The sequence below is a fragment of the Argentina silus genome (genome assembly GCF_951799395.1).
Source record: "Argentina silus genome assembly, chromosome: X".
Classification (NCBI taxonomy): Eukaryota; Metazoa; Chordata; class Actinopteri; order Argentiniformes; family Argentinidae; genus Argentina; species Argentina silus.
In genome coordinates this window covers 29,373,004-29,396,712 of record NC_139653.1, presented here as the reverse complement: position 1 = coordinate 29,396,712, position 23,709 = coordinate 29,373,004, and the positions used below count along the sequence as shown (strand labels likewise).

General features: G+C 41.0%; 1 protein-coding gene across 1 annotated transcript in view; it reads left to right on the top strand.

The window, feature by feature from the left end:
* dhx34 (DEAH (Asp-Glu-Ala-His) box polypeptide 34) overlaps positions 1 to 20,465 on the top strand; it is a 36,393-nt gene extending 15,928 nt beyond the window's left edge. Inside the window, exons 14-16 of the mRNA XM_083695943.1 lie at positions 18,858 to 19,043; positions 19,139 to 19,289; positions 19,520 to 20,465. Of these exons, the coding sequence (XP_083552069.1) occupies positions 18,858 to 19,043; positions 19,139 to 19,289; positions 19,520 to 19,656 (474 nt within the window). The 3' untranslated portion in view covers positions 19,657 to 20,465. The remainder of the gene's footprint in view (positions 1 to 18,857; positions 19,044 to 19,138; positions 19,290 to 19,519) is intronic.
* Positions 20,466 to 23,709: the final 3,244 nt, after the last annotated feature.

Below are 23,709 nucleotides of genomic sequence, written 5' to 3'. Positions count from 1 at the left end.
TAGGCCTATTATCATTACTAGGCTATTGTTATAATTGGCAGTAGCACCAGACTTCTAATGTGAGCTTGCAGGCATTATTATTATTATTATTATTATGAGTAGTGGTAGGCCTATTATCATTACTAGGCTATTGCTATATAATTATATGAGGTTACATGCTTTATTGTTGTTGTTATTATTATTATCATCATCAGTAGGCCTATTATCATTACTAGGCTATTGCTATAATTGGGAATTGGCACCAGACCTCTGATATGAATTTATGCTTTATTATTGTTATTATTACTAGGCCTATTAGTAGGCATATCATCTGCATTTTTTACAGAAGCTTGCAGGTAGGCGATGTTAATGTGAGACCTGAGCCTGCTTTGCCTGGCAAAGATCCTCAATTCTTGGCGCAATGTCTGATAAACATAGCCTCAAATCATCCTCTATTTGTGCACGATTGCGGTATTTCATTTTGAGTGCAGTCATTTTTGAGAATCCTGCCTCACACAAATATGTCGACGCGAAAGGGAGGAGAATCTTCAAGGCGACGTCACAGAGTTGAGGGTATTCCTGCATCAATGCTGCCCAGAATGACGAAAGAGGGCAGGAGGTAAAGAGTTCCTTCAGCCTACTGTCACTCTTCAGCTCAATAAGCTGTTCCTGCATATCAATTGACAGCTCGTTTGCTGTGCACACAAATGGATCTCGAACCCACGCAAAAGAGCGATAATCCTCTTTAAAGTACGTCACAAATTGTTCTCTCATTGCTGACAGGTGCTCAGACACTGATTGAAAAAGAGAGGAGAAATCGTGTGACGTGCGTGCATCAGTGATAAAGTCTGCAAGGCTGGGGAACATGTCGCAGTTCCCTCGAGTGATGCGGCCATGCCAGAGGTCAAGTTTTTGTGTGAAGGCGTCCACTCTGTCTGCGAGGAGCAAAATATGAGTTTCGCGGCCTTGCAAAGACAGGTTGAGGCCATTCAAGCGGTCAAATATATCGACCAAATAGGACAGAGACGCAAGCCACATAGTGTCATCCAGATGCTTCGCCAGATCTGATTTGATTTCTGTCAAAAACCACTTCACCTCCTCTCGCAGCTCATACAACCGCTGTAACTCCCACCCCCTGGAGAGCCAGCGAACTTCAGTGTGCAGAAGCAGCTGTTCATGCCCTGACCCCATCTCCTGGCAGAGGACCCCAAACAAGCGATAGTTTAGCGGCCGTGATTTGATGAGATTTATCATTTTCACGGATTGGTTCAGCACGGAGTCAAAGAGAACCGGCATTTTTTTAGCAGCTAGTGCTTCGCGATGGACCATGCAATGTGTCCATTTCACAAGTGGAGCTACTTGCTGAACGCGAGCAGCTAGGCCACGCTCACGGCCCGTCATTGCCCGCGCACCATCCGTGCATAGGCCAACGCATCGGTCCCAAGCCAAACCATTTTCATTGATAAATATATCAAGGACATTGAAGATGGCTTCTCCTGTAGTGTGCGACTGAAGAGGCCGGCAAAACAGGACATCCTCCTCAATCGCCTTGTCCCGCAGATACCTGACATAGGTGAGGAGCTGGGCCTGCCCAGCAATATCAGTGGATTCGTCCAGCTGCAGCGCGTAGTAAGGACTCTTTTTTATGAACTCTATCAGTTGCTCTCTGATATCATTAGACATGTCTGAAATTCTCCTAGCGACTGTGTCATTGGACAGTGGTACTGTACCGAGTTTGGCTGCTGCACTGTCTCCTATCATTATTCTGCACATGTCTTGCGCGGCCGGCAAAATGAGAGTCTCGGCAATTGTATGCGGTTTACCCAGTTTACCTATTCTTTTGGCCACTGCATACGATGCCTCCAAACACTGTTTAGACACAGTGCTGTGCATTGAAATGGTTGCCTGTTGCTGATGGAGGCCATCAAGCTTTCTTTTAAAATATTCAGCCGGTTTATCCTTAATGCCAGCATGCTTTGTTTCGAGGTGCCTTTTTAGTTTGCAGGGCTTCATGCTGTCGTTTGCCAGCACCTCGGCACACACGACACACTGAGGTCTCAGATCAGCCGTGACTGTAAACCCAAACTGCAGGTATGCTTCATCGTACCTTCGAAGCTTTTTTGCAGCTGGTGGTGCGTCGGTTGCCTTGTTGGTCCTCACAAGAAATCTCTCCATTTTTGTTTGGTTTTGAAATAATTTGGATGTGGATTAGTTGTGTTTTCAATAAAGTTTATGCTATGATATAACGATGTGTGCGTGTGTGTGGCGTGTATGTTGAGAGACTAGTATCGGGGGCTAATCAGTCGGGACTTAGGCACGATCTTTAATACAACAGTACACAATAACGATTTTGCAGGCAATGCAGATTTTATTTTAAGACTTAACAATTGTAGTCCTTTGTGAGTGAGTGAGTGTGTGTGTGTGTGTGTCTTAGTCGCGTGGGTCGTATAGTTGTGTTGCAACACGGTGAAAAAGTTGCTAGCTAGTTAGCTAAGTGCACGCCTAGCAGTTCAAATTTTTTGGCTAGGGCTGAGATGGGGATAATCTTTAAAAAGACTGTTTGTGGGGTTAGTCTTTAAAAAGACTGTTTGGGTTTTGAAGTATAGGCCTAAGTAAATCGATATCGAGATTGATAACAGATAGACTAGCGAGAGCTGGCACAAACGAACTTGGCAAGAGACTAGACTAGAGTGAATGGAGCTACGACGCGTGTGCGGACGCTTATATAGTAGCACTTACGTGACGTTGCGTCACAGGCTCAAAAAACTACCCCCTGTATTGGTAGATTTGAAATGAAACTGTGTGGTTGATTTGTTTGTGTGTTATAATAGTCCAACCACTTGCATTTCGACATGGGGGGGAATCTGTTGCATCTCCTTTGTAGGTCTACTAATAGCCAGTGAGTCCGTGATTTTTCGTGTTTCTTTTTTTTTTGGTTCTCAACCCACCGGTTGAGAACCACTGCCATAGAGGATCAGATAAGAAATGTGTTTGACAAGTTCAAATAGTGTTACGGTGGCATTCAATTGTCCCTCCCTGTTGCACACAATAAGCGTTCATTCCCCGTCACATGGGTAGTTTTGAGTAAAGCCTGTTATCATCAAGCCTGTTATCGTCAACCCTACCCTTACCAATACATAGTCATTTAATGGTAACTGTCCCTTTTTATACATTTTATTAACACAATTTTGCACCTATATCTATAATGAAATCTATGGGAGATGAAAAATGCATGAAATAACATTATAGCAAAAATACAGTCCTCAAGGGTTTCATAGGCTTGAAATATATTGAAACCACAAGATCTTAAGTTCACAATGTTTAGGTTTTCTTAAATATTTTGTTCATCAGCTTTGATGTTTTACTGTTTGAAAAAAATCGAACGACTAACTTTTATAGACCTTACGCAAGTGTCAACCCTGTTCCCTGCAAAAATTCCTTATTTTTAGCTATGAAAAATATATTCCTATGAATGTTTGTAGAGAAAGATGATCTATATTTGCCAATATAAAAATACTGGTGGATTTCTTGGGTTTTCTTTCAATGTTGATCAGAAATAGTAGTGCTCTAGGTGCCAAACTAAAATCGCTTTCTAATAGAATTTTGGGATTTCAAAAATTAATTAATGACCCAGTGGGGGCACTTTCTGGGTCCCGAGGTCTCATTCTAACAAGATATTGTTGACAGAGATGAAGGCTACATTTCACATCCTGCATACACAGAAATGGATAGCTAATACAGGGTCCATCGGGGTGCCCGATCAAGACACTGGACACATTCCCATATTGCTATGGTAGCTATATTGTGCTAACTGGAAGGTGTCTACCTGAACTGTTCTGCTCCTCCTCCGCTAATAGGCTATTTGCACAAAGCAACGTCACAAAAAGGTTATCCCTGTACATTCGCTTCTGGTCAAGAATATTTTCTCTGCAATACACTCAGTCTCAATTCAGATGAGGCACAGGCAAAATTGAAGTAGTAGTAATTTAACTCAGGCACCCTTAACTCATTCATTTATTTCATGTGACTAAGCATCCCAGCTGGGTTGGCCAGCCACATTGTACTGCAAAGGGAGACTTTGGCACCTTCTAGCGGAAAATTATGGCTTCATCTTCTCGAGATTGTTTACCTTTTCTCCTATTGAATTTCTCCTATTGAACAATTACTATGAGGTTAAATGAGAGATTCTCAGCTTTTATTGATGGTATTTATGTACATCATAACCCACAACATCACACAAAGAAATGTCCCAACTAGGTTTACAAACAAGTAGCACACTCAACAAGGTGCATGGAAACGTGCGTCTGTAGCCTAATAAACCATCGCAATTCACATAACCAAGGACAGTCTCTCCTGTTTGCTATTAAATTGTAGGCCAAATTAATCAATTGAATTATTAACAACTAGACAGCATAAGCAGCACCAGCAGTGTCTTAGATTTAGCCGAAATAGGAGATGCGCCTCTCACACAGCAGAACCGAAACATTCATCCATCCGTGTAGCCTGTTTTTGTATTTTGGAGTCCATTTCAGGCCATATGGTGTCATGACAAAGGCTACAGTAAGCCTAGGCTGCAGGCCGATTATTATGTTATATTATTAATAATTATTAATTTGAATAATTAGTATCATATTATTATCAAAAATTCATGGCTTGTTGGAGACTGGCACGTATTTGGAGACCAAATGCCCACTCTTTGTGGAGTACACAGCCCTGAAGGTTCATTCTAGCTACACAGGTGAATAAATACAACTATCATTCATCTTTCACCATTGATAGACAATACGCAAAAATGACTGAAAAAAAAACAACTGAACTTGTGTATAGGGCCTCGAACAATTTGCGCATAGGTGGACAAACTGGACCATGGGGGGCAGGTCCTGTCTTGTTGTCAGAGGCTAGGGCCTATGCGGTGGAGAAAATGTCCAATCATGTTAGAGCGTTGAGATCAGTGTTTAGCCTATACCTAATTGCCATGTCGCAGCCTGAGAACGGTGAGCACAGCATTTTCCCGCCACTCAGGCTTTTGTGAGAACGTTTCATGAAAATGACAGAGGCTACCATATAGGCCTAACGATTCTATGATGATTTCCCAAGGAGAGAGGATAATAGGAGTGTATTAAGCAGACATATAGGCTAGGTGTAGGCCTCCTACATATCATAATATTTTAGGATATCAGGATTAGGGAGAAAGCAGAGGGTTTCCAGATAAAAGCAGTGAAAAAAGCAGTGAACGGTGGCGTCAGTCTCTCTCTACCACCTCTCATATAGAGTGTAACCACATCCCAGAGCTTGACCCGAACGCCAAAATCCTACTCTTACTAGGGAGAGACATTGTCCGATTGCATAAAGTGAGACAGCAGATTAATGGTCCACACAATGCCCCCTTTGCTCAGAGACTTGATTTGGGCTGGGTTCTGGTGGGTGAAGTATGCTTCGGGAATGTTTACAAGCCCATTCAAGACAGATGTTTTGGACAGTGAACAGTCTTCCTTTCCCTGTGAAAGCTTCATGCTGCTGAAAGATAAAGATAGCTATGGCTGGGAGAGAGATGGTGCCTCCAGCCCATTTGTGGCCAACAGAAAAAAGGTGACTGAGCACAACATTGAACAGAGTGTGTTCATCAGGACTGAGATGACAACAAACCTGCTCCATCCATTGAAGATACAGTCTTTCTAAAGACTATGGATAAGGAAGTTTACCAAGATGAGGCAAACAGCTGGGTTGCCCCTCTTCTGTTCAGAGTGCCGAGGCAGCTTCTTCCCAACAACCGCGAGCTGGCTCCTACACATCTCTCTACAGCGCAGTCTGGACAGGAAGCCAGACGTGAAAGAGCAGTTCATTGCTTTCATGGGAAAGATCTTTGAGAACGACCATGCTGAGCCTGTACCTCCACTGGAAGAGGGTACGGAGTGCTGGTACCTACCAACCTTCGGAGTCTACCACCCACAAATGCCTGGGCAGATCAGAGTGGTCTTCGACTCCAGCGCGCAGCAGTGTGGTCTCCCTCAACAACGTGCTCCTGACTGGATAACAGTCTAGTAGGGGTCCTGATATGCTTCAGGAAAGAGCCTGTGGCCGTCACTACCAACATTCAACAGATATTTCATTGTTTCCTCGTCCGACAAGATCACAGAGACTAGATTTCTGTGGTTCAGAGACAATTACATTACCAAGGACATCATGGAGTATAGGATGAAGGTTCATGTCTAGGGCAACAGCCCTTCTCCTGCTGTTGCCACCTATGGTCTCAGACTTGCCGCCCAGGAAGGTGCACCTGAGCACGGTGCAGACACACAACAGTTTGTAGAGAGACACTTCTATGTTGATGATCCAGTCCTTGCCCACCGCTACAGAAGCTATTGACTTCCTCAGGAGGACTCAAGTGTCGCTGGCTGAGTCAAATCTACGCCTGCACAAAATTGCTTCAAACAGTGCTGCTGTTATGGATGCCTTTTGACCTGAGGACCACACAAAGGGCATAAAAGATATGGACCTCAGTGGAGAAAACACACCTATGCAACGTAGCCTAGGACTGTGCTGGGAAATAGCAACAGATACGTTCACCTTCAGAGTATCAGCCAATGACACACCGTTCACGCCCCGGGGTGTCCTGTCCACAGTGAACAGCCTCTTCGACCCACTCCGACTGGTAGCTCTAGTAACTATACAGGGAAGAGCTTTACTGCGGGAGTTCACCACAGGCACGTGTGACTGGGACACGCCACTCTAAGAAGAAAAGCTAAAGGAATGGTAAGTATGGAGAGATTCTTTTCAAGATCTGAAGCAGCTTCACCTCCCATGTACGTATACCTCCAACTCACTCTCCAATGTGAAACGCACAGAACTATGTGTGTTTTCAGATGCATCCACCAAAGCAGTCGGAGCTGTGGCTTACCTGAAAGCCATAGATGAACACAGAGAATCTGACATAGGATTTGTTCTAGGGAAAGCCAAGCTAGCTCCCCTGTCTGATCCTACCATTCCTTGACTTGAACTATGCGCTGCAGTGCTTGCAGTAGAGATGCTCATCCTCGGAGAGATGGAGCTCAAACCCAATGCAGATAAGCCAGGGGTACTTCAGTGGAGTAGGTAGAGAGTTGGTTGGTTGAGAGTTGTAGAGTTGGTTGGTTACCCTTAGCTCATGTGCCAGACAAAACATGAACTCTCTCCTGCTTATGTCCTTGTTCATGCATTGCTTGAACAAAATGTGAGCGTTGATACAAGTGAAGTCAAGCATGTTGTAAAACACAGCAACCAGCCAGTGGCGAGTTCCTCCTTTTACAGAGTTCAATCTGGCCATCTGGTTGAGCACATCCACAACAAACTAATGGAATAGATTAGAAAAGGTTAGTATTATTTTCCTAAAGTAGAAAATAACAACATACTCAGTACAATAGATGCTCACAGAGGCTACATGCACTGTGCACATCTATTGTACTGAATATGTTGTTATTACAGGATAGATAATTGGCAGATGCATCCCCTCTGTGCGATTGTAGGTCACCGTGTCTGGTTTTCTTTTTGGGTCACTGCCGATTGCCACCGTGGGATGCATGGTGCTGAGAATGTAGATGTTCTTTCTTGTTTTACCTCTGGACACCGTGAGGGGTGCTTTGTCATCACCACCAATGTTGAAAGCAGCTCTCCCCATGCTGCAAAGTTCTGCACAGAGGGCTGAAGCTCCCGTCTCGCCTATTTATGGTTTTGACCAGACTTGTTTTCCTCGCAATCAACTTGTTTGCCAGGGAAATTGAAGAACTTGTCCATGGTCACATTTCCTCCTTTGCCCAGGAAAGGCTCCATGAGTTTCATCACCACATTCTCAGACTCTCAGTCACACGCTGGCCGAGATGCATCTATCCCCAGGTATGGAATTGCATGATGTTGTCTACAGGCTTTTAACAAGGAATCAAGTTACGCACAAAAGTCTGTAACCAGGCCGAATTTGTCCATCTCCTAGGTTTGCACAGCCTATTACAGAACCGATGGATTTTCCAAAACGATGTGCTCACCCAACATCATGCACGGTAGGGTGACTGTAGGCCTAGTTTAACCGCAAGAGTCCAAACCCAAACTCATGTTGTGGAGTAAATAGTTTTAATTTCTCTTCCTTTTATAATACTTTCCGTTCTTGATCCTACCCAATCCAACCAATAACCACTGCATGTTGGTAAATTTCACAGTTGTGGTTTCAGGTGGCCAAATATACACAAAACAGATAATAAAGTAAAATTAATAGTACGAAGTGCATCTCTAAAATGCCACATTTTGCCCTGTATTATGTAAGAACAATAATAATAATTTATTACATATAAAACAAGTATACATAACCATATCATAAAAGCAGCAATCAAAGTCTAGGAGGAAGGGTAGGCCAGCCAATAAAGATGCGTCTTAAGGCCTGCTTTAAAGTGTGGTGCATGGTAGGAAAAGGCACATTCCCCCATTGTGCAGAGCCTGGTTCTGGGTGCATTCAGCAGATTGGCGTGGCTTGACCATAGGGTTCAATGGGGGAGAGTAAATCCGACAGGTAGGCAGTTCCGGTGACATTTAGGGCTTTGTAGACCAGGAGGAGAATTTTAAAGTCAATTCGTTGAGGGACTGGTAGCCAATGGAGGTCAGCAAGGATGGGGGTTATGTGGGCAGATTTTTGGGTTTGTGTCAGAATCCTTGCATTCCCATAATGAATTCCGGAGAAAATGGAAGCATGGATATGCTTTTCTGTGTCAGAATTGTTTGGAGAGGGTCTTAGAATTATCATCCAGTTTATATCATAGATTATAATTGCTGCACAGGTCATTTGATAGGGGTAGTGCATATTTGTTTTACAATACCAGAAAATCTTCACATATAGCTAGCTAGTTATAATTAATCCTACACCTGATTTTAGAAAACATGGAGCTAGCTGCACTAAATGTTAAGCCTAATACAGAGTAAGTTATCTAGCTAGTTAACTAGCCATGCTATGTCGCTGTCCCTGACTCCCTGGTGCTGAAAAAGGACACCTGTTAAGTAGCTGAAAACTAACACAAACCGTCATAATCACATAAATGACTCAAATATAAACCCTTTTTTTAACTCTTTGCAACTTTTGTTGAAGATTTATTAAGCAGGAGGACCTCATTTCCAGTTTAGGCAAATCCTCAAGACAGCTGGAGAAAAATGCCATCTTTTCGAGTCGGAATGCTTGCAGCTGTCGAAACAAATTTACAGAGATTTAGATATGTGGAAGTTCTAAGTGTAAATAGCCCATTCTAATGTCCATGCCAGCACTGACAGCAGGTTGGCTACTCAACTGACCGAAAACGTGTGATTGATATGAATATTATCATGTGCCACTTTATTAGGTACACCTTGCTACTACCGGGTTGGACCCCGTTTTGCCTTCAGAACTGCCTTAATTCTTTGTGGCATAGAATCAACAAGGTGCTGGAAACATTCCTCAGAGATTTTGGTCCATATTGACATGATAGCATCACGCAGTTGCTGCAGATTTGTCAGCTGCACATCCATGATGCGAATCTCCTGTTCCACCACATCCCAAAGGTGCTCTATTGGATTGAGAACTGGTGACTGTGGAGGCCATTGGAGTACAGTGAACTCATTGTCATGTTCAAAAAAAGCGAATTGTAGCCTCAGTTTCCTGTTCTTAGCTGACAGGAGTGGCACCCGGTGTGGTCTTCTGCTGCTGTAGCCCATCTGCTTCAAGGTTTGACGTGTTGTGCATTCAGAGATGGTCTTCTGCATACCTTGGTTGTAACGAGTGGTTATTTGAGTTACTGTTCTATCATCTCGAACCAATCTGGCCATTCTCCTCTGACCTCTGGCATCAACAAGGCATTTTCGCCCAGAGAACTGCCGCTCACTGGATATTTTCTCTTTTTCAGACCATTCTCTGTAAGCCCTAGAGATGGTTGTGAGTGAAAATCCCAGTAGATCAGCAGTTTCTGAAATACTCAGACCAGCCCGTCTGGCAGCAACAACCATGCCACGTTCAAAGTCACTTAAATCACCTTTTTTCCCCATTCTGATGCTTGGTTTGAACTTCAGCAGGTCGTCTTGACCTTTTGCTGTCATGGTTGCTGCCATGTGATTGGCTGATTAGATATTTGCGATAACGTGCAGTTGAACAAGTGTACCTAATAAAGTGGCCGGTGAGTGTATAGTGCCTTCAATAATTCACCCCCCTTGACTTTTTCCACATTTGTTGTCACTGATCTACACAATATACCCCATAATGTCAAAGTGGAAATAATTTTTTAGAAACCTTTACTAATGAATTAAAAATGAAAAGCTGAAATGTCTTGAGTCAATAAGTACTCACCCCCTTTCCTATGACACTCGTAAAATTAGTTTAAATGCAAACATTTCTGCAACAAGTCACTCAATAAGTTGAATTGAGACCACCTGAGTGCAAGGACAATATTTAATGATTTAGGATTTAATCATTTTGTTTTTTATAGGGTCTCTGATTTGCATAGGAATCATGTACACACTGTATGGATTAGGCTGTCACTACCAACTCAGCAAATTTAATAATTTTCTCTTGATCCTGACAAAATCGTAATGCCTGCTGGTGACAAGCATACCCATAACATGATGCAGCTACCAGGTTGTCACTATAAACTGAGCAAATGGAGAGGAACAAAACTGCTCAGGAATGCTACCCTGAGGTCTGAGGAGAAAAATCTAGAAAATTGAATGGCTGAGAGGAAATAGCAGTCAGTGGGACAACATCATCCCTGTCGCTCTACAAAATTGGTCTATACAACCGAGTGGCCAAAATAAATATTTCACATCCATAATTGTGTTTGCAACAATGAATTCAAGTGATATAGCAAAGAAACTGGCTGGAAATGTGTTCTAGTATTTGGTTTTACTACAAAGCATTAAGTTTAGTGCAAATCCAGTACATGCATTGCTTTTGTTTCTGCACAATCCCTTGTGTGAAAATAGTGGTAGCTGCATCATGTTATGGGTATGCTTGTCACCGGCAGGCATTGGGATTTTGTCAGGATCAAGAGAAAATTATGAAATTTGCCTAATCCACACAGTGTAATTGATTCCTATGCAACTCAGAGACCCTATAAAACAAAATATTAATTCCAAAATCACAAACTGATATCCTTGCACTCAGATGGACTCAATTCAACTTATTGAGTGAATTGTTGAAAAACAAAATCCATTTACTATTGACTCAAGACATTTCACCTTTTTTTTTTCTTCTTTCTTTTTAAGATTATTTTTATTAAAGCGTAGACATTGAAAATTATAATGACAATTCATTAACAACATTGTTACCATGCCGCCCTCCCCTCAAAAAGAAAAGCAAACAAGAAGAAAACACAGACATCATAGCAGCAGCGTTACATTAAACATATTTGAATAGATGACATACATTATTTGGCAAAAATTAACAAAAAAACCCAGAAAGGGTGGTCATCTATCTTATGGATCGTCACAGATTTACATTCAGATGTCACATTAATCACTATTTGAATCCCCAAGGCAATGTAGAACATGTCTCCAGGCTTTCTTAAATACATTGCTCCTGCCCACTTTTTTAAATCTCAACCTCTCTAGGTAGAGGACTATCTAATTTCCATTGTTGCAGTATACATTTTCTGGCCAACACCATGTACAAGTAAACAGCCCATTTGTCCCTTCAAGGTTCAAGCTCCCATTGTTAGTGGTATACAAAATGGCTATCAGAGGGTCTGGTTCCAAATTCTTTGTAAATGCTTTCGTGAAAAAGATTGAGGACCAGTAAGTATATAGCTTGGCACATGTGAAATATTGGTGGGTGAGGGTGCCCTCTTCACGGTTTCATTTATTGCATACAGAGACAGTGGGAAACAATTTGTTTATCTTGACCTTTGAATAGTGAAGTCTGTGGACAACCTTAAATTGTGTAAGGTTATGTCTAGCATTAATAGAGCAGTGATATATGTTTGTTAGAGATCTTTCCCATACCTCATTACTAATCTCCAGACCTAGCTCAGTTTCCCAATCAGCCTTGAACTTGGCTGTACTGGTGTCCACCTCAATCAAAAGGCCATGCTGAAGAGTGGAAACTGCACCACTGGCTCCAGGCTTGATACTAATTATCCTGTGTAATGCATAATGTGATGGCATTTTTGCATAGTCCTTAGGTAATGGAAAAAAATAGAGTTAGGTAAACCATATTTTTGTCTAAGCTGTTCAAATAATACAAATTGGTCATCCAGATACAAGTCCCTCACAGTCAAGATGTCCAGTTTATTCTGTTGTGCAAAAGCAGGATCGACCTTTGTGGGAAGCATGATTATCTCCAATTGGCTGTTGATGTACATATTCGGGGCACCAATATGACTCATCTGTTTCTATACCTTAAGATAGTTATGTATCAGGAAGTTCCCCTCATATAATGATTTGTCTGTCTTAACAGGGCTGAGAGTGATGTCCCTCTACAGGCTGCTCGCTCTAGATTCAACCAGACTGGAATTTCATCAGCTGAATTGTCATTAGGACATATTCTCTAGTATGACAATCTATTGAAATGAGCTGCCCAATAAAAGCACTTGAAATTAGGAAGACCGAGTCCACTATCCATCTTTAGCTTGCAAAGATGCTTTTTACTAATCTTAGCTTAGTCTTATATTGCCAAATAAATGGCAAAATGATTGAGTCAATCTTTCCAAAGAACCTTTGAGGGATAAAAGAAGGAATTGTTTGGAACAGTAAAGAAATCTTGGAACAACCACCATTTTTATTGCATTGACTCGTCCCACCAAGGAGACGTGTAGTGTTTTCCAAAACTCTATATTCTGCTTCAATTGCTCCATCCTTTGATGCCAGTTCACCCGAAGCAGCAGTTCTGTTTTTCTGGTGACAGTAATGGCCAGGTAAGTAAATTGGTCCCAGGCCATTTTAAATGGGGCCGTGTCAAGTAGGGAATTGTCCTGTTTCAGATTAACTAGCATCGCTTTTCTCCCAGTTTATCTGGAACCCTGAAAATGTACCAAAATGATTGAATGGCTCATGGAGATACTGTATAGAGTCCTGAGGGCTGCTGAGAAACAGGAGCACATCATCCGTGTTTAGCAAAATATGGTGAGGCTGACCTTTAAGAATTATAGTGATGCTCTACAACCAGAGTGAATAAAAAAGGGGATAAGCAACATCCCTACCTTGTGGATCTATGTAACCTGAATGGAGGGGAAACATCCTGATTTGTGATTGTACTTGCTGTAGGTTGGGCATGAAGTATCTTTATCCAATCTATGAACGTTTTACCAAAAACACTTTTTTCTAAGGTGTCATACATGTAAGCCCATTCAATCTAGTCAAAGGCTTTTTGAGCATCTAGTGAGATCACTGCTTCTGTGTCATGTTTACAATATAGAACATTAAATATGTGACACAAGTTGGAGTACATATGTCGCTTTGGAATAAATCCTGTTTGATCAGGGTGCACTATGGTGTGCATCTAAGCTTTCAAAAAGTTGGCTAATATCTTGCTAATCATCTTTGTTTCGATTGGGAGCAGTGAGACAGGCCTATACAAGACGGGATCTAATTCATCACAATCTTTCTTAAGTAAAAGTGCTGTTTGATTTATGTAACGTTTGAGGGAGTAGCCCAGTAGCAGCAGAATGTTGGAATATTCGCAACATTAAAGGGGAGAGAGGCTTGGAGAAGGCCTTATAAAACTCCTCAACTGCTTCATTAGGATGTTGAGGGAGGTTTAGGTTAGACAGGAATTCATCAGGATTGTGGTTACATTTGGATTCATATAACTTAGAGTAATACTCCATAAAGCGTTTATTAATTGCTTTAGGATTTGTAAGGATATCACTGTTTTCGGATTTAATCTTCAAAAAGCATGTGAGGCTTGGGCTTGTGTCAATTGATGAGAAAGCAGTTTTTGAGGTTTATCCCCTAATTCAAATTGTTTCTGTTTAATGCTATGTATTCATATCTCAAGGCCACAATAGACTTCAATGTATCTGAGTTTGACGTGGATCTGTAAGTCTGCTCTAGTTGAGCTATAGACTCCTCAATCTCCTTCAATCTTAAATTAGCCTGCTTCTTAGCTTGGTATGAAATAATACTACCTCTTAATACTGCTTTCATAGATTCCCGTAACAATGAGTCATCAACATCACCTGTGTCATTCGTCTCAACAAAACAAGAAATGTGTTCTGTCAGATGCTTCAAGAAATATTGAAGAAATATACATTAAGAATTTAATGATCAAACTGCCATGTATGGTCGCTTTTGACGTTATTCAACTGAATGTCAAGCAAAGTGGGTGTGTGATCACTAATTAAAATATTGTGATACTTAGACATCACCACATTTGATATCAATTTAGTCAAGGAGGAAAACATCTATTCTAGAATATGATTTATGGACTGAGGAGGTGAATCAATCTCCAAATATCCACCAAGTTAAGATTAAGCAATGCACTTTTCAGTACAGCACTGGTTTTACTAATTGCTGAAGAACAGGAGGATTGCTTGTCTAATATGGGATCTAGAATACAGTTGAATTCTCCTCCCATTATATTATTAGCATTGGAGATTTTATTCTTTTTTTTTATAAAACTGAGATGTCAAAATTGGGTTGTCAAAATTTGGCCCATATACATTTACTAGTGTGATTGGGACACTGTTTAGCACACCTGACACAATGATGTATCTCCTATTAGGATAGGACACCCATGATCAAAAGATAAATTTTTGTGTATAATTATCGCCATACCTCTTGCTCTAGCACCATAGGTTGACTGATAGATTTATGATGGCCAACTGAGACGTAGTTTACAATTTGCAGTTTGCTTAATGTGAGTCTCTTGAAGTCTGCTTTCAAGCTTTTCAAATGCGTAAATACCTTTCCCCGTTTCATCGGATGATTAATCCCTTGTATATTCCAAATCTATGTTCTAGTTGGGGTGACTGATCCATTTCTCATATTAGTTCTAACCAGCGGCGGGCTGTCAGGGCCAGCAAGGCCTTCTCTGCTGGCCTAGCGATTGTCAGAATCAGAAAATTATATTTTACAGTTGTGCTGCTTCCAGTGCAGCTCATAAATTAGAGTTTTTATCCAATCAGATTTTCCACCTGTGCTGTCTCGGGGTGAAAAATCTACCCTGGGGCCTTCAGAATTTCGAGTGAATCCCCTCTGCTGTTGAAGCAAATGGGGACGATTTTGTTGATTGTTATATTCTTTAACCAATCAGATTTCGAGTTTGCCATGTTCGGCGTATTCTTTGACACGCCGGAGCCTTCTAGCATGCCTAGCCGCCTACGTCAGCATTTTTCTAGCCAACTAGTAAAACTAGCTAGCACATAATGTAGCATCATCTAAGATTTATTTAAACTTTCTTTCGTAACGTTTAGATGTAGTGCTTTAGATTTTTTGGTTAGATTTTTACTTAGTCCTATTGTTTTTTAACGCACAAGCATTTGAATGAATTTGAGTAGTCTGTACGCGTATCATTTAACATCTACTTCTAAAAGCAGGTACCTGTGCTGTTTTTGAGCGTAAATGCACATTATGATTTGAGAGCATGTATCACTTACATAATGTGCTTTGTGAATTGTGCTCACGCCCTCACACCACCACCTTCACTTTACGTCAGCATTCAAAACTTGCCGCACTTAACCATTAGTGTAACAAGAAGATGGCTATGATATTGCATCTAAAACAATTTGCTAGGTTTTCCTTTGAGGAAAGGTGTACAGTAATACATGATGGGAGACCCGAATTTGCAGATCATCAGCAGCAGAGGAAGGGACAGAGAATAATTCACTGCTTTACCAAAGCACGGTACACAAGAAAGGACTGGCAATGTGGCTGTGCTGATCAAAGCAGGCTTTTCTGCTTCCCCTGCTTGCTGTTCAGTACTAGTGTATGGACAAATGCTGGTTACTGCAACCTCAACAATTTAGCAAAAGCCATTGCCAAGCATGAGAAATCGGCTGTCCATATTCAGCACCAGATATCTCTGAAAACCTTTGGGAATACGAGAATCGACCTCGCTTTGAATGAGCAGCAGAGGCTGAACATCACTGTGCGACCTGATGGGCAATAAAGATGTCACGTTAGCCTCTTATTTAAAGTCATCAACAGTGTTTTTCTGGCACATCAAACAGAATTCAGAACAATCTTATTGAGGCCGGAGCTGATGTTGTTAAGTAAGATATAAACAAAGAGTTCAGAGTGGCACCATTTGTAGCAGTGGAGGTAGATGAATCTACTGACATAACAAACGAGGTACAAATCTCAGGCGTTCTACCACATGTCTTGGGTAGTGAGGTAAAGGAGGCTTTTTGGGGTTTTGACGATGTCAGTGATGACAGGCGAGCAGCAGCTATAACAGATTATGTATTGAGTGTGTTGGATAAGTTTAGCTGTGTTCGGTCGCTCAAACATACAGTGGGCCATCTGTGATGGCATCATACCTCAATGGAGTACAAGCGAAAATAAAAGAAACAGTCCCCGAAGCTCTTTTCCTCACTGCTTTGGCACCAAATTGAACCTGGTGCTCTCAGACAGCAAAATCGATTCCTGAGATTTTCATCAAGACAGTGGAAGGACTTGCATAATTTTTAAACAAATTTACCAAACGCAGCCATCTACTGGATGAAGTGGTGAAACAGCGCATACCGAGGGCAGCACCCACAAGATGGAACGCAAACTCTAGGCTTGTACAGACCATCGCCCTCTACCAGTCAGAGCTTCGCGAGGTGCAGCTCATGCAGGAGAACCCCGATGACTGGGATGGGGAGACACTGGCCATGGCCTCCGGTTTTGATCTCTGGCTTTCAAAGGCATCCACCTGCTTCCTTCTCATGGCCTATGACATGATTTTCAACAAGACCGATGCACTCTTCTATGTTCTGCAGAACAAAGTGATGGACATAGGGTTCTGCTGTGTACGTGTTAGGGCCAGGCCTCCGACCCTTTTTATGATCATTTTCAGTAGCGTTGCACAGAGAAAAACTTGGTTGACAATGGCAGCCAGTCAGAGATGAGAGAAGGAGACTCTATTACAGCATCCTTGACAACATCAATGTCCAAATGAAGATAAGATTTGACAACTTGGGGGAGCTTGATTTTTATCAAGTTTAGTTGATAGTAAAATGTTTGAAATGTCAGTCCACTTTGATGACACCAAACTGCAGTCTCGCTAAACATGAGACTCAAGGCCATCCTTGTGATTATATAATTCACAAATGGTCCAGGGATCTCGCCTGTTCAGCTTCTCAGTTCCTCACTGAAAATGACCTCGAACAGACTGTCCCAGAGGCAACAAAATTGCAGAAATTCGTGTTGACCATTCCAGCCACCACAGCATCGATGGAGAGGCCTTAAAACACATCAAGACGTACTGTCGCAACAGGATGGAGCAAGGAAGACTTTCTTTGGCCTTGAAATCAACTGAAAAAGAGAGATTGAAGGCCAAGAAATAGGAGTTCTACAATGCTGTCATCAATATATTCATAAAGACGGATAGACGCATGGACTTCGTCTTCAAATAAAGTAACTAAAACACTTTATTGTTTGTTGGGTGTTTGTCAAGTCTGTTGTGTTGTTGGCCTACTCATAGCCTTTTGAGTGAAGTTCACATTGTTGTGTTTGGCTGCTTAAGTTTGTATGTTATTGGTGCACCGACACCAGCATTCATCATGAAACTAATATTACACTAGACTTCACTTATAGCGTTATGAGTGGAGTCTGTGCATTGCCTTGAATGGCTTGCTGATTGTAGGCAGACTGTGCCTTTTTTATTATGAGTAGGCAGGCTAATTAGCTGCCGTAGGATAACTGTATTGCGGCATCGGGTGGACAAGGATTCAATGGTTGCATCTTGAGTTAATTGATTTAGGCCTAGGCTATTCTGCTATAGCATATAGGCCTATTTCATCTGCAGTTCTCTCTCTCCTCTCTTATAACCCACTATAGTTATCATTCTTCCTGACTGGACAAATGGGGGCTGTTGTGGTGTAATAATTTCTACATTATTTGGCAATACATTGCGCATGCTCTTTTGAGACATTGATGTGCGTGGCTTTTGACGAGGTGTGTAGTGCACTTGCTTGTTGCCACAGATAATACACACTAATAGTTTCTGCATGTGTTGAAACTTGATTTGCGACTGCCTACCCAGCCTGAGACCTCAACACACGTTACTGAACAATGCATGTACATTTCTAAAGGATTTGCCATACCAATAAGTAAGCCTCCTACTAATCACAAACAGTAACCGTAAATAAACAACACAAACATGAAAAACAACAAACACACATAACCCATACCCCCCCACCTCTGGGGTCCACTATTCTCACCCACCCCTCTGAGAATACACCCGTACCTTTTTCTGCGTTCTTGATTTTATTTGTCTATTTCTGTGGCATATTTACTCAGCCACTTTGATAGAAAAGTTTGGTTATCCATGCCTTTCACACCGGAAGAGGAGCCTTTTAAAAATAATAATTTTCACTTTAGGACTATGGAGTATTGTACTAAATACTAAACATTAGTGCTTAATTTGGTCCCATTACTTTTGGTGCCCTGAAATAGGAAGACTATAAAAAGTGTAATTTATTAATGGTGAAACCAATATGTACACAAATACCTTCAAATAAAAGCTGAGAATCTATACTTTAGCCTAAGTAATTGTTTGATTTCAAATCCAAACATTTGGAGTATAGAGCCAAAAGATGAAAAAATAGTTCATTGTCCCATTACGTATGCAGAGCACTGTATGTAAGCCAGTACAGTATGGTTTGGGTTGGCACAGTTTTGTGAAACCCATAACATCCTCACTGTGTTTACATGTAACAGATGCAGAAAATGTCCTGGTGAGGTCCTTGTTTTCTTCCCAGGTCGGTTACAGCCTGCAGCGACTCACTGCTTTCCAGACCCAGAACCTGTACATCGGACCCCAGCCTCACTCAGAGCTCTCTGAGGCTAAGGCCTCCAACATCTTGTTCCCTGGTGTAGAGGCTCAGCGTGACCCTATCAAAGGAGGGCTGCGTGTCACCAACTACTTCACATACAACTGTCTGAGTGTGAGTGTACACTGAATTGAAAAGGGACCTATAGTAATGTTACAGGTCAGTAGGAATGGCAAGATTTTTAATAGCCTAAACCCATGTGTTTTCAGGACTCGAAGGATCTTTACAGTGAATGTCTGCGTACTTTCTGGAGCTGCCCGAACTGTGACCTGTACATGCCTCTCACACCCCTGGAGCGCATGCACCATGAGGCCTCCTGCACGCCAGCTGGGGAACAGCAACAGCTGCAGGAAGAGGAGGGTGAGAGAGACATTCCCAGATCTTCTTCTGCTTTCAGCAATGTACCTTCAATGTAGCAATGTACCTTCAAGACTTTACCATTACCCTTTGCCATTGCATTATTTTACTGTTTCATACCATAACAAAAAATGCCATCAGTTAGGAATGATAGATTGGCTTCTTGATTTTTCCTATTAGTATTGAGGAATGGTTTGCCACTAAATGACTGATAATGATCTTCCTCTTTTAAGAGCCAGAGAGTGGGAAGGCAAGCTCCTCCTCCGTGTCCAGTCTGACCAGGGTGTACCACTGTGACATCTGTGACCAAGACCTGACCCTCACCTCCACTGAGATCCTGAAACACAAGAGACAGCACTCTGCTAGGTGATAGCGCCACCCAGAGGAGCTCTGTGGACCTAGTAGTCTTTCATCTGCAAGGGCCTAAATTTATTTGTGTAGCTCATCTTATTTTATGCAATTTTAACTATTTTTAATTTCTTACTTTGCATAAGTCTCTACAGTTCTCACTTGATTATTCTCCTGTTTTTATCTCGTTCTGTCTTTATTTTCTCCCTTCTTTATTCATTCTTTAGGTCAAGTGTGTTGTATTGTATCTGTGTATGAAATGTGCAACATTAGTAGTTTGATTTGATATATGCATGAGTAAAGTTGTGTAATGCTGAATAAAGTAAGCTTGTTTCTTTACTAAACTAAAAATGTTAATACAACATTTTATGTAAATTGCCCATTTTCACATCAAGTAAAAAATGTAGAAATCAGAACTTTGCATTCAAATCTATACATACAAACCTTTTATAAATGAGGCCGAGTGCACACACTTCAGTAGGAGGATAGAGAATCTGAACAAAACCCTAGTTTAACAAGTGATCACCCTGCAATCATCCCTCTGTCAAAGGTGGCAGCAATTGGCCCTTTGGCTTCAAATTAAATTGAATGCTGTATAGATACAGTGCTTGAGAAGGGATATGACACTCATGTTGAAGCTCAAGGACACTGAATGAATGACATGAACACATTATAGAGAGAGTAAACTTTTCCTTAAAATATAGAGTGAGGGTTTAATAATGATACAAACCCACGATATGTAACACTTCAAAGCAGCACATTGGCACAAAGTCAGAAGTAAGACAGCACGGAAGATAAAAACCTGTCTCCAAAAATAAATAAAGAATCAGAATAAATATCTCAATAAATAAATAAACAGGTAATATTTCATTAATTACTTTGAAACTTATAGATACATATATATTAAAATATGCACATTGGCAGAAATCAATGACACAAAAGTAAAGTAAGTACTTAATACAGAGTTACTCAGAAATCATATGTTATTGATTAATCAAATCAAAAGGCACATTTATTAAGATGTAAGAATGGGGCCTTCAATTGTGATTTCATGTCTCTCATTACTGTATCTCACACTGTGTAGCTGGATCTGCGGTCAGTGTCTGTGTGTGAGTGACAAAATGACTAGTTTTGCGATTTTGCAGCAAAACTGATAAAAGGTTTGTGTCTAAGTGTTTAGATCAATATATCCTTGGTAGATGTGTGGGTGTGAGTGAATATATAGGTAATGCCAGCCTTCTAACTGTCTGTCTTGGGTTAGAGTTGTACTCTTGCTATTTCAGCCAAAAGGAGGTGGTTTGTGAGTGGTGAAACAGACTGGGATGGCTCCTGTAAGAGCACTGCTTGCCATTATTCCCTGTCTGAGTAGGGTTTTCCATTGTGACACTGTAATATAATTTGAATTCAAACCATGGCAATACAATGTTGGTCATTAACTTATCTTATCCTCTCTGACAATAAAGGAATATCTTACTGGATTTTGTACCAGTATTACCACTGATAGATGCCTCCCCTTGGTACCAGTGTTTCTCTACTGATGAAGAGGGACTAAGCACAATATCAGAACAATGTTCTCTTCTACTTCATAGATTACTTAGAGGTGTGTGTGTCGGGGGAGGGGGGTATAGCAGCTTTGAGACTCCATTCTTAGAGCAACATTTAAACAAACACATCTGCTGCACCAAGATCTGCTTTAGATCATCAACTCAATTAGTCTTTCACGATCAGAGGTCCACAGCATGTATGAGGTTAAATACCACATCTGATCTCATTCTCAACTCAGACCTACAGATGCACAGAGACCGTGTTGACTGTTCAGTTCAAGATGTGTCAGACACAAGAGCACTCTACTGTGTTCATCTCACCACCTTTGAGGTTTCTGGTCACTGTAACCTCTGCATCAGGTATTCAATTATTTAAAAAATAATCTCTCAATACATTGTTCATTGCACTATATTTTTGGTGGCATCTACTCACATTTGAAGGCCTTGTTGGGCCTAAGGATTGGTCGTTTACATGGGGTCTGTTTTTTTAGTAGTATCTGTGTACTGTAGGTAAAATAAACATAATTTATATGTTTATAAATAAAAAGGGTTTTAGTTGCTGCAGAATGCAGTAAATCTAGTCATTGTTGCAGAGGATTGTTTGAAGTCGCATCATGAATTTAAGTCTTTGAGGGAGTCATTGCTGAGCAAGACAACACAAGGGGGCTATTGCTGTGTCAGCTAGCTTAGCATAGTTTTGCATGAATGAATGGTGCAGTCAAGTGTTCCTCGGAAACTCAGAGCTTCCCACTAGGATTTTACGTAGGATTTGCATAGAGCTCCCTATTGGCAAATTCTGAGATAGCTCAGAGTGGGAAACTCTGAGATCTCAGGTACACGAGTTGCCAAGTCGTACATTTCCAAGTTTCCTATTCTTCAAAGAGCACTTGAATGCAGAATAATGGTGCATTTGGCTGCTGTCCAAAACTCTTTAGAGTTCCTGAGTGGGAAATAACCACTAGAACGACACTCTAAGTCGGAGTTCCAAGTGGGGAAACTTGGACCAGAATAATGATACCCGAGTTTGCGACGTATCCACTGTAACCTTTCCACTGTAATCAGAAAACATGGCAGCAAAGACTTTTACAGATTTTTCTGTAAAAATGTTACATATTTAATTGGTAGCATGTTTAGCGCACTATATTTTTGGTAGTATCTGACATTTGAAGGCCTTAGTAATCACATGTGTATGCATAATGTATGTTTGTAGTTTGTTAACATACCCACCTAACTACAACCTCATTGGTTGAAGTTGTTCTGACTTCAAGAGCTCTCAAATGCATTTATGTTGTAGTTATGACTTCACCAACTGGTAACTATGAGTTCCTTAGAACCAACTGAACGCATAATCGTGATTGCTGTGTCCTCGACACCTGTGGTTTAGAGCACACTTATGTTTTACCTTGAACTCAGTTGCAACCAGGGGCGCAATCATTTCGAGAGCCATTTGAAGCCAGCCATATGGCCATGGGAAAAACCGCACGGCATTGCCGTGACTGGTGTCGATAAGCATGATCCCCATTTAAACTTTGTATTCCATCTGGAAAAATAAGACTATATGGACTGCGAATCCGGTTTCTATTGTTTCCTACTATTATATGTAGTCTTTCCTGGGACTGTTTTTTTTTTTTTAAGCTCACACGCCATGTCAGAAGCAATTTTATGAATTGAAGGCATGTCCAAGGCTTGTGCATCAGTGAGTATTTAGTATCATTAATCTACTCAGCCTAACTTCTAGAGTCACACACAGGTGAGTTTCATCCTTGAGCTTTGGCGTTGATCTCTCTATTGAAAATAAGCACCCAAGAGAGGTTGCCATTGTAGCAGTGCTGTTTCTTGGCTTCCAATGAAAGAGGCTTTTACTATTGTTGCACAGCTCAAAGTGCAAAAAGGTGAGTTTACCTTGAGCTTTGTCATATCAAATGTTGCTGACCTGTAATTATAGCCGAACAGCTCAAAGTGCCCTATTTGGACTGCATAAGGCAAATATATTGGTTTGTACACAAATATTTTTACAAGGTTACACTTCATAATTAGTATTCATATAAATAATAAGTATAAATAAATATACTTAAACTCAATATACCTACTGTACAGTTTTATTTTAGTATATTTATAACAAATTTGTTTAATTGCAATGTAATTCATTACTCTTTATCCCTTGAAAAGTATACTACTCATATACTACTATTAGTATATATACTTAATGTAACTAAATTGTATAGCTATAAAAAGTACACTTTTTTTCATCCCTACTACTAGAGTATACTTTCTGAAAGTATACTTTAAGTTAATTTGACTAAAATTGCATTTCAGTATATATATGAAAAGCACAATTACTTTTCATCCCTGGAAAGTATATTGCTAGTGGTTGTAATGGCTTAATTTATTTTTACACTTTATTTGGCTCTGTCCTAGCCTTCTTAGCCTCCTGCTCTGGTCTTACACGTGCGTTGTTAGGGAAACGGTGCTAGAAAGATACGATCCTAGCAACGCGAACCTAGAAACAACAAGTGTCAGTAACGCTAATC